Consider the following 12,465-nt stretch of genomic DNA (forward strand, 5'->3'; position numbering starts at 1 on the left):
TTACGTCAAATATGACGTTCATACACTTATGAACGTCAGTTTTCGCATTCATGTGTCCAACATGTATCGGGTAAAACTTCACATTTAAAAATTATTTTGAGTTGAATCCTCTAATTCACCAAAGTCATTGCAAAATACATCCAAAGAAATTCAAACATCCACATCTTCCTCTAAAAACTGTTAACCAGCCACCAAGTAGTAGAAACAATGAACACTTCACCCTACCTCTGATGCAAGACCTTTCAGCCAATCATGAACCAGCTTTGTCCGCAGCTGACCAATAGTTGGATGTCCCACTTTACTGAGGTTGTAACACAAGGCCCCCAGTGCCAGACAGACACCTGTTACCTGCAGACAGTACTGGTTATTATTGAGGAGGAAATCATCCAGGGTATATAGACCATGTATACCACATCACTTTGTTACCTGCAGACAGTATTAGTTATTATTGTGGAGGAAATCATCCAAGGTATATAGACCATGTATACCACATCACTTTGTTACCTGCAGACAGTATTAGTTATTATTGTGGAGGAAATCATCCAGGGTATATAGACCATGTATACCACATCACTTTGTTACCTGCAGACAGTGTTGGTTATTATTGTGGAGGAAATCATCCAAGGTATATAGACCATGTATACCACATCACTTTGTTACCTGCAGACAGTGTTGGTTATTATTGTGGAGGAAATCATCCAGGATATATAGACCATGAAAACCACATCACTTTGTTACCTGCAGACAGTACTGGTTATTATTGTGGAGGAAATCATCCAAGGTATATAGACCATGTATACCACATCACTTTGTTACCTGCAGACAGTATTAGTTATTATTGTGGAGGAAATCATCCAGGGTATATAGACCATGTATACCACATCACTTTGTTACCTGCAGACAGTGTTGGTTATTATTGTGGAGGAAATCATCCAAGGTATATAGACCATGTATACCACATCACTTTGTTACCTGCAGACAGTGTTGGTTATTATTGTGGAGGAAATCATCCAGGATATATAGACCATGAAAACCACATCACTTTGTTACCTGCAGACAGTACTGGTTATTATTGTGGAGGAAATCATCCAGGGTATATAGACCATGTATACCACAGCACTTTGTTACCTGCAGACAGTGTTGGTTATTATTGTGGATGAAATCATCCAGGGTATATAGACCATGTATACCACAGCACTTTGTTACCTGCAGACAGTACTGGTTATTATTGTGGAGGAAATCATCCAGGATATATAGACCATGTATACCACATCACTTTGTTACCTGCGGACAGAACTGGTTATTATTGTGGAGGAAATCATCCACGTTACATAGACCATGCATAACTCATATTCATTGTGAAAATGTTACATATAGACATGTTGTGGTATACGAGACATATCTTTACCTCTGGGTTCTGTGCATGTGCCCGAGTGAGACTGTCCACCACAGCACCGACTCTCTCAATCTGGAGGATGTTGGCGGAGAATGCTCGGCCACTGATGCAGGAGACTGCGACACAGACGGCCTGAAATACAGACATTGTCAGCAACCCGAAACCATGCAACATCATCAGGGGAAGACAAGAATTTGATCCATGATTACAATAAAAACATTATCCTCAGTCCATTGATTGTCAGTTTTTATTACTCTCCCTGACATTAAATTACTGGACTATTTTATCCAAATGAAAATCACAATATGCTGACAGCAAAATGACTTCATCATGACTTCCCATTCCCATAATTTGTGTCATGTTTTTCATGACCCTGCCTCAGTTCCAGGTATAGTGTGTCACACAAGACTCTCCAGATTTACTCAAAGTGGTAAAACAATTGTTTTATGATCCTCCTATAAATCAAATGTCACCTGATATGAGGAGTCTGTGGATGGCGTTTCCTCCATCAACATGGTCAGCTTGTCGTGCACTGCAGACACGTGGGCCCTTGACTCGGTCTTCCCCTCCTCACACAACCCACTCACAGCCAGACCCACACCCAGCAGACATCCGGATCTACAGCAGTCACAGGGCAACATCGTTTCAGATAAACCAGGAATCTCTTCTCATTTGTGCTCATAATTTGTGAATATACTCGCCGCCAAAGAAACGCAAACCATAGAAACATAGAGAGAAGTATGTACATTTGTTTCAATGTATACCAATTAATGACAAAACAAAAAATCAGTCAGGTGTTACCACAGTGTCTCTATTCTTATCACAATATGCTGCACATGATTTCCAAACTTTGCACGCTAATCCTGCACGAGACAAATGGTCTCGAGTCATGGATCCATGACGTCACATGTGATGTGTTCATGATGTTTGTTTGTTTGTTTGTGCGTCCAACCAATCTAATATCTCTTGAATATGAGTAATTCTTCATATATTAACCAACATGTATCGTAATCGCGTTTCTTTTGTCAGTGAGTATTTACACCCTTACAAACAAAAACGTCTCGAAAAGATGCATTGAAATGTCTCTACAAACAGAATATACCATCTCAAAAGGGTCTTGAAAATATAATTACATTTTTTAAGATGCTTCCACAACTTCTCCAAAACCATACTATTTCCAGCAATGCTTCCAAATAGTCACTGGACGAGCAAAGCTTTATTCCATATTCGTGACAGTGTTAGAACCAGCTAGGCCTAATTGTAAGGATGTGTCCACACCATCTTCCCAACTCTCACAGAGATGCTTCCAGACATAGCATCTGACCATCTAAATACTGACCAACTTTGATTGCCATCAATCTTAATGTATACAGTGTTATTGATTCTGGTAACAACCTGAACATGTTTTCATCCGGAAACTGGTAACACATGAATTCTAGACATATCATGTAACGTTTGACATTCTAAATATTAACCAAGTTGGATGGTGATCACACTTGATCAGTGTCTAACTAGGGACTAACCATACAGTACAGAAAGTTTTGTTAAGATCCATCAAGATCTGTCAAAGGTACCTTAGAAACCAAAATACGACAAACAATATGTATTATGTAATCTATTTTCCTTGTCAAGCCGATTATATTCCTTCACCTGAGAGCATTAGAATTCTTGCGATTATTATTAATGATCTTTGATTATCTCACCTGTTCTCCAAGTCCTTGGACAAACAGCAGCTTTCTAACATGTCCATGGTCTTCCATATGTCAATCATGCCCTGTGTCAAGTACAGCAAGCACAAGTGTTTCAGAGGCATTTAGAAGTTGCAAGAACAGGAATACATCACACCTTTTTATGGATAATAACTTCATCTTTCACCTGTAGCCCTGAAACCTTAGCCAGAAACAAAATGTCATGGCTTACGTAATTTACCTATATCAGGATCTAATGTGCCTTCCCAGCTAACACACTACGTTTTCACAACGTTGTGGTAAAGTTGTGAATTGGTAACGTAGTGATACAACGTTGTCACAACGTTATTATTACGTCACTGTGCAACGTCGTTTCACAACGTAATAACAACGTTACATTTTTACGTTGTGAAAACGTTGTTCATCGAATATTTCCCAACGTCTTGTTACATCGTTCCTGAAACGTTGGTGCGACGTCAACTGTCGCCTTAACGAAAATTGTATGAACAAAAGTTTTACATACTAATCGACACAATTTCTGCCAAAAACAAGGCAGTAATTCATTATTTACCTATATCTTCGGAATCAGGATTTCCATCTCGTAAATAAACTAAAGTCTGTGTAAACACCTTATTATCACGTCACTCCAACGTTATGTGACAACGTAATCACAACGTAGCAAAATTACGTTGTGGAAACGTTGTGCATCGGGCGCCATGCAACGTTATGATGACAACGTTTCTCATACGTTGGTGCGACGTCAAATAGTCTTCATCGCGAAAAGCGTAAAAACAAAGGTGTTTACTCGAAATAAACTACATTTTGGCAGAAAATTACAATAATGTTAGATTTGGTTTTCACTTTTCAGCAACCCGTGCTTGTCGTAAGAGGCAATTAAACAACAAACAATGACAATAACATTTTCGCCATACATGCATGATTCGCACTTCCATCGTTGTTGAAAGGTTGTGGATTGGTAACGTCGTGATATAACGTTGTAACAACGTTATTTTAACGTCGACCTGCAACGTTATTTCACAACGTAATAACAACGTTGCACATTCACGTTGTGAAAACGTTGTGCATTGGACATCACACAACGTTTTGTAACTACGTTTCTGAAACGTCGGTGAAACGTTATTGAGTTTGCTTCTCGATAGAATAGAATAGAAGGAATAGAACTGCTTTATCAAAATCAACATGAATTTGTCAGAAAACCAAGTTAGTAATGCATTACCTTTCTATATATTCGGCATTTGAATTTTTTATCTCTTAATACTAATATTTCGAGAACGTAATTGCGTATATCTGTGACAACGTTACAACAACGTTGCAAATTAACGTTGTGATAACGTTGTGTTTTGGACATTACAGTACTTTTTGTAAATGATGTTTAGGAAACCACTTGTAGATCTACCATCTCTTAGTGTTATTTTTTTTTAAACATATATATCTATTAACGAACTAAATGTTGTCACAAGCAATATTACAGTTAAAAACAATTGGCGCGTATTTTTTGCGGCGTGAGAGCGACTGCAGAAAAGTTTAGCCTGTTGCCTCGTGAAGTGACGTCAGAATGACGTCACATTGTCGCGGAAGATTTGTTGTCACCAGCCATCTTAGCTCAAACTCACTCTGGACATAATATATTACAAGCAAGTGATTGTGCAGCAACTGGAACTGGACAGATGATCTGTGAATTCGATTGAGGTAAGTTAATTTTTCAAAAATAGTCTCCGCTTGTTGATATGTTTCTGTGCATGCAGTGCGTCAAATGATCTAAATGTATCGTATTATTCAGAAGTGGCAGGATTAAGAATGCAGTTTGCCGGTCATTTTCACTGAGCGTCAGTGTTGATATTAATATGATACACAGAACTTGATGATAGAGGTGAAGGGGGCCCAAGACTTTTTTCCATATTATTATTTTATGGATACCAAGGGTAATTGCCAAGGGCAAGCGGTATATTTTTGACCAGAATTCAATCTGGTGGCGTTTTGTGGCCGTCATATTATGTTCGGGTTTCGTTCGTAAGCGTGTAGATTTGTAAATAGGCCTAACTTATGCATCGCCTACTGACCGCACTGACAGTTATCGCCATTTCTTCTGTGTTATTTCTGAAATCATTACTATTTAAAGTTTACATGTACTAATCTTCTGACTTTGATTTTTGTGCAACAATGTGGCTCATCCAGGCCATGGGAAAGGTTAAGTAGATTTCTCTTATACAGCGAAAATGTTGCTGCTGTCTATAAAGTTTATCATAGCAAGGTGCTTATCATGTGTATTTTTATTATTTCCGAAAAAAGAATCAATTCATCATTTTCCGATAACTAGATCTATGTCCGACTCCTTTCTAATGAAAACGAGCAAAAGTAAAACGAGTCTCTCGTCGCGCGCTATAACGGGGTGTTTGCGGTATTGTCCTCTCTGGTGATGATAAGCTAGTCGATAGTCAAAAGTTAAATATCACCATATATTGTCAGTGAGTTGGTCATCGTTTGTTGATGATTAAAGTGAGATAGGTGTAGCCAATGTGCACCAATGAAAAATACAATGGAATTGATAGCAACCATATTCTTTCGGTTTTCGATCTGCATATGTTGCCACGTAGGCTACCATACTACAGAATTATATTTAACGATATTTAACTGTATTAGATCTATGTTAATAAACGTAGTGACAAATAAATTTCAATAAATATTTAGAGCTGTTTCAACTTCGTCTGGTATTGTATAAGCTATTGCATTTTGTTTATTTCCCCATGTTTCTAATCTTTGTAAATGTTAGAACATATATAACTATCCTGGCATATTAATATGGAAAATATTAAGGTAGATCTAAGTATTAAAAAAAATCACAGTTTTAATTAGGATAAATACCCCGAAGTGTTAACACTTTTATCACTTATTGGTGGGCCAATTCATAATTCATATTCAACATTCTTGCTTCAAATATGGGAACTATTTATTTTATTTGGCAATATATATTTTTCATTTATGTACATATTTTTCAAATAAGGTTTTAGAAACTTGGCCATGATATTCACTTGAATCACTAGTTTGAGTGTACAGCAGAAAGGTAAAGTTACTGCTTTTGAAAAACTACAGTTGATCTGTTGACTGATAAAACTATTTGCCAATATTACTATCAGTTACATCATACTCTATTAGTCTAAGTAAATGGGATTTATCTATACAGTACTGGTTTATTTAAGAATGTGATAATTTGTGGTTTCTGTTTTTCTTTCAGGTGGAGAAAACAGTATTGTGGGAGCGTATTTGTTTAAAGTACATATCACTGACAGAAAGGTATGTCTGATTCAATAATATATACAAACATCTTCAAGAATTAAAATTTAGATGATTCTTATTTAATTATACCCACAATCTAAAAGGGCGGGGGTATAAAGTTACACCAATGATTCAGTGCTAAAAGCTTTTCTGCTTATGTATGATCCAAGAGCATCATGGTATTAGTGTCAGCGCCTTCACACTTTCAGCAGTTTTTAACAGTTTAAAGACTGACATCAGACATCAAAACATTATTTTGGGGAATGCAACCGTCATTTTGTTATGTCAGAAATATGTCCCTTGCCTTGCCATTTTATAACATTTGTGTCATTTTTTATTCAGTTACCAAGGCATAAGGAGAGACTGAGGATACAGTTGAAGATCATCCCTGTGACTTTTCATTTGAGGACTGAAAAGGCTCCCCAGCAACTCAGCCCATGTTCTGACTTGTCATTTAACAAATAAATAAAGGTCACCTCAACCAGAATTCTATTGTCATTTCGTTTACCTAATGGATCTTAGGACATCAGATGCATAGACTATTCTGTTGGTCACAGTGTTGCTCTCAATGCTGAATGTATGAGGTAAGGCCAAGAAAATTTAAATGTTTCAATTTGTGCAGGGCTTATTGTTTGATGGTTTTTAATTTGCAAATTCGTGGGAAAATCCAATATCTTTTAATTGTGTTGAAACATTTGTGAACAATTTGCACATAGCCTTGAAAATTGTTTTGGAAAATGAATATTATATTACCAAATTGTACATGTAATTTAAAACATTTAGATTTATATCTTGGCCGTATTTCAAACTCTGCCAAAAGAGAGTGCATTTCATTGACTTGCTGTTTCATGGATAGGGTTAAAGTGAATTCAGTTTGCAGAATGTATTTCTTGGTACCTGACGTCTTAACTAGATTGGTACAAACTTTTCAGGCTGCCTGGGAGGTATTGAGGAATAAAACAGGCGTTAATCTACATGGACATTGCAACAACGTGCTGCAATGCCTGCAGTGTCGCCATATGTAAACAGTATGCGATACCTACGTTGTCGCGACGTAAAAAATGGACGTTGTGACAACGTCTTGATTTGGTTGTATTTTGGTTTACGCACAACGTTGTAGCAACCAATCTGGGAGTCTACAGAATTACGTTGTGACAACGTAACATCACAACGTTGTAGCAACGAAAAGTAAACGTTGTCACAACGTTGTAACAACGTAGAATTGTTGGCTGGGTACGTTGTCGCGACGTTTTGGTTAAACGTTGTAGCAACGTAAAAAATGGACGTTGTGACAACGTCTTGATTTGGTTGTATTTTGGTTTACGCACAACGTTGTAGCAACCAATCTGGGAGTTGTGACAACGTAACATCACAACGTTGTAGCAACGAAAAGTCAACGTTGTCACAACGTTGTCACAACGTAGAATTGTTTGCTGGGTTATTGTATACAGTAAATTACGTTTATAAGGAACATGCTTATAATGAACTGATGGATATAACAAACTTACTTTTTTTGTCCAAACTATTTGCTGTAGTTATGCTGTATATATGATCATAACAAGCTACGGTTATAACAAACTAAAATGAGTGGTCCCTTTGAGTTCGTTATAAGAGTAGTTTACTGTATATACATTTTGCATACTACTTTCTAGATGAATGAAACTATTTTAAGACTCCATTTTGCACTTCATTTGCATATCTGGTTGTTTCTTAGCACCAGACTCTTCATTCACTATTCCAGCTGTTTAACATCAGCTTGTAAACAATCATGCCGTGCCAGGACTAAACAGTGATTGATATGATGAGCAACTATTCGGGTACAATGACATGCAATCAACCAAGTCCCCAAACCTGACCTCTCAATCCATTAAGTCGCATCTCCGAACAGCATAGGCTGCTAGGGATCTATTCTCATTCAGAATCCCCACAGGGTTTTAATTCATAATTCATTGCAGTAAATGATTTAGTTTTCCTAACCCCAACTGATTTAGACAACTGTCTATCTTACAAGGGTAACCACTCAGGTCTCCTAAATCCTACAGGAACTAGTTCCGTGTGCATGACCACCCTATACCACAAGACAATCGAGTTGCAGCTGTAAGCCCACACATCGATCATTTCAAAATGTTTCCATTTGCTTTTTCAAAATGTATACTGTAAATCTTGAAATTAACACGAGCGTGAATTAGTTGCGAAAAATGCGAGTGGTCTTTGCTCGCATTAACTAGACATCTATGTCTCCAAAATGACCATCAGCAATAAGACGGCCTCACTGCACACTTTGGGTAGCAGAAATACCAACTTGAATATACCAATCAGTGAACTGTTGTTGATTCAGTTATTTGATTGTCTTTGAACTTTCTTATTTCCAGTCAACAGAATATACATATAAACTGTGTGTTGATTTGAGAGAAAACAGTCTGTTTATTGTTTTTACGGATGTGCTCTACTCAGCGCTAATAAACAGTGCTATTTGCTGTTTGATTGGATTAAGGTCAGGTTGGATTAAGGTAAGGATATGTATCATTCCATTGGGGATTGGCAGGAAGTTGCATTAATATTGAGTCACATTTTTGGCTAGAGATCAGCAGACGTATTAATTTCGAGACGTATTAATTTCAAGATTTACAGAATCTACTTTAACAACAACCTGTCTCAATAATCCTCAATTCTTTTTAACAAACTCAATGTGGTAAGATCTGGTGGAACACAGTACAATGATGTTATGTTATATTGCTACTCCACAGCTGCCTAAAGCATTACCTGCAGCAGAAAAGGCTAAGCAGAGTTTCAATCTAATTAAGGCTTAAAAAAAAAGAATTGGTTCTCAGGCATTGGCTTTACAAAAATATAGTGCGTTAGGGCGGTGTTTTGGGGGGTTTTGTCTTGTAATTTTGTGGGTTGTTCGAAGTACTATGAAACCGAATAAACAGTTATTTAACCAAATACAGTTGTTTAACTGTTGTATTAATCAACCTGGGAAAGGGCCTCCCTACATAAATGTATTCCTTGGCACCATAGGAGGTCATGTCAGATGAAATTGTCAGCCAATCAATGTTGAGGCTTCAAAGTCACTGTACGAGCAAGCACATCATTCAGGGTATCATGTTCCAAAAAACAGTTTGAATTGGAAATATAAAAGGTGGTACAGTTAGATTGTTGTAGATATTTGATCCATTATGACGTATCGGAGTGCCGTGTCACCTGCATCCAAAAGCAGTTCAACTGAAGGAAGTTTTGTGTTTTGTGTCAAGATGGTAACAAATAAAGATGAATCATAACAGAAAGCTGCCATCTGATTGGCTCAAGCATCCTTTATTTGGGCAGCCAAAATTTGCTCAGGATTCACCAAACTGACCTCGTCTGAAAGGTTTGTGAGGTCTTTATATATAGAGTAATCATATTTGAGTAAACAATCTTATCTACATGTTTAAGAAGCAGAATCCTCCATTATCTATATCATGACAGCATCCGACATTCATAGACACCAAACTGCTTACACAAACACACTCATTGTCCACTGAATCGTCAGGTGTCTCACCTTAGCTCCCCCAACATCAGAAATGTGTTCTTCAAACAGTCTGCCCAAGAACATTCCCAGTCCCAGGCCATAGTGGAACTGAAGAACTGGCGATTCCTCACATCCTGGTTGCCCTGGCAACCTGTCAGTTGCCATTGAAATAACCTGGTAGATTCTATCTGAATCCATAGTGATGAAGATGGGCACGAGCTGTGAGAGGGCCACACAGGCAGAGGACCTGGCCAGAAGACTGGCGGGGAGTTTGTCACCAGCCGTTCTCTGCAAGAAGCAATACATGGAAACAGTGTTCTAAATAGATATCGCCCCGTGGGGTCATGGCCTTCATTTGTTCTCGGGCTGATAGTTTTATGTTTCAGCAGGCCATTACCGTCTGCAGTTTATTTAAGTAATTTGTTATTACTCCTTGCAATTGGGATACGATGACATGCATCAACCAAGCCATTGAGCCTGACCACCCGATCCCGTTAGTCGCCTCTTATGACAAGCATAGTGGCCTTTTACGGCAAGCATGGGTTGCTGAAGACCTATTCTACCCCTGATCTTCAAGGGTCCAGAGTGTTTTGAGTCCCATCAAACACAACTATTGACCATTACACATTACCTCCATGTTATCAGTCCAGCGTGACAACAGCACAAGGACCTACAGTATTTCAGGTTGGTTTGTTTGGCTGTGAGTTTAACGCCACAAAATTCCAGCTATATGAAGGCAGCCTGTAAATAATCCAGTCTGGACCAGACAAGCTATCAACTGTGTCACAGAACCTGACCAATCGATTCACTATATTGCCTCTAGCAAACAGCAAAGCCTGCTGAAGACCAAATTTAACCCGGAAAATTACCAAATGGATTTAATCTTTTTAGCATCATGGCAGATTTAATGTTTGAAAGGACGGACACCTATCAAAGGCTAAACCATACCATCCTATTTAAATACCCTGTAATCCACCTGATCTTATCTCAGTTAAATTTGAATTACGTCATAAGAATTTACATTTCTGTTTGTCATCTAATATTTTAATTTCACTTTTTTTTTTAACTTAACTGTAATAACATTCACATAATAGTGCATAATTGAAAGCAGTTCTTTGGGAACAGCACCGTATATGACCGTAGATAAGTCGAATTTTGAGGACCAGAAAAAAGATTCTGTAGAAAGGGGTCGGCCTATGTAAAGGTTACACTTTCATCAAACTATTTTTCTGTTGGTAAAACAAAGCTACATTGTATCGCTTCAGGTGAACGAAAAGATATACAATGAACCCTAGTTATGACCAGATAGTGTAACGACAGGATTAATTTGCATAATTCGATACTGATTGTTGATGATCTATTTCCGACGACGGATCATGACGAGACATAGTTTTAGGTTGGTGGTCCGGCTTATCTACCACACATAACATTTTGATACAGATATCAAGGACAAAGATAATACCTCGGCTTAACTTTGAGATCAGCTTATCTAGGGTTATATATGGTATGTTGGTTGTATTACAAGCTTCTATACGGGCAGAAAGACCAATTGTATATAAGTGTATGTTAGTTCTGGGAGCAAGGTTAAATATAGAATCTTCAGTATAGAAGCTGTCATCCACAACATGGCTTTGCTATTCACCTGTAAACTCCTACAAAGTCAAGCTGCTACTATGACAATCTCATTAAAATCAGATCTAAGTTCTCGCTGCCGCTAAACAAAGATCTGAGGACATTCCATTACGGGTCACGTCAGACTGCTACTATGATTATTCCTAAGACCATATATCAGACCAGTCATGGAAAATGTAATAGATTTTTTCAAAAACATCACCTGTTGACACAAGCCAAGGATCTTCCCTTTTGGCTTGAATGAGACTTCCATCAAACACATGATGGTATCCATGGCGACAGTCAGCCAATGAGAATGACTGAGATGTTGACACGTGTCTTCAGCAGCTTTCAGCGACTCCTCGTCCAGACCGGTAGCGTGTCGTGATGCAGACACTGCGAGGCCAGCCAGTGCCAGGACTGAGTTCCCTTGCCTTGTAGGATTGCCTCTGTGGAATCAGGGAGAAGTCATTATTGCAGCTTGTTCGGAGATGAAACTAATTGATGTACTCACATTCTCTTACCTTACTTCAGGTTCTTTCAGTACCCTTGCCACATTTTTCACAGATTCTTGAAAAACCATTAATGTGTAGCTGACTATTTTTCAGTTTATTTCTCATAAAATTGTTTCGGTCATTTTGGTTTAGTGAAAAAGATATCAAGTTCAGGATTATTAATATTCAGGTGAGCTATAAGCTTGCCATGTCGGGCAGGTGAAACCACTTTTACTTACCTGGATGCTGTCTTTATGAGATCTGCAATGGCATCTCTAACCCTGTGACAAACAGAATAATCTGATGGTGAGGATGAAATATTGCTGAAGGGGTCGTTGTCGGCACAGGTACTGCTGATATATACCTTAGCCAAAATCGGAATACAGAAAGGTACCCAAGGATGAGTCCATTACCAGTTCCTTGAACACTTACGTATACAACACGTCCTGGATGCCAAACTGCGGTAAAATT

General features: G+C 38.1%; 1 protein-coding gene and 1 long non-coding RNA gene across 3 annotated transcripts in view; one reads left to right on the forward strand and one right to left on the reverse strand.

The window, feature by feature from the left end:
- The window catches only part of LOC124150101 (focadhesin-like), a 586,265-nt gene that overhangs the window by 12,283 nt on the left and 561,517 nt on the right, over positions 1–12,465 (reverse strand). The window contains exons 23-29 of the mRNA XM_048398021.1: positions 12,234–12,275; positions 11,724–11,949; positions 9,920–10,177; positions 3,100–3,170; positions 1,870–2,014; positions 1,409–1,528; positions 226–348 (exon numbers count right to left, since the gene is read on the reverse strand). Coding sequence (XP_048253978.1) covers positions 226–348; positions 1,409–1,528; positions 1,870–2,014; positions 3,100–3,170; positions 9,920–10,177; positions 11,724–11,949; positions 12,234–12,275 — 985 coding nt within the window. The remainder of the gene's footprint in view (positions 1–225; positions 349–1,408; positions 1,529–1,869; positions 2,015–3,099; positions 3,171–9,919; positions 10,178–11,723; positions 11,950–12,233; positions 12,276–12,465) is intronic.
- On the forward strand, positions 4,517–6,859 carry LOC125381538. Of its 2 annotated transcripts, XR_007221869.1 has the most exons (3): positions 4,517–4,794; positions 6,338–6,396; positions 6,721–6,859. It is a non-coding gene; the product is annotated as an uncharacterized LOC125381538 (long non-coding RNA). The 2 variants fall into 2 exon arrangements; XR_007221867.1 differs by lacking the exon at positions 4,517–4,794 and having other exon boundaries at positions 5,330–6,396.

Source organism: Haliotis rufescens, unplaced genomic scaffold (genome assembly GCF_023055435.1).
Source record: "Haliotis rufescens isolate VD_foot unplaced genomic scaffold, xgHalRufe1.0.p SCAF_1, whole genome shotgun sequence".
Classification (NCBI taxonomy): domain Eukaryota; kingdom Metazoa; phylum Mollusca; class Gastropoda; order Lepetellida; family Haliotidae; genus Haliotis; species Haliotis rufescens.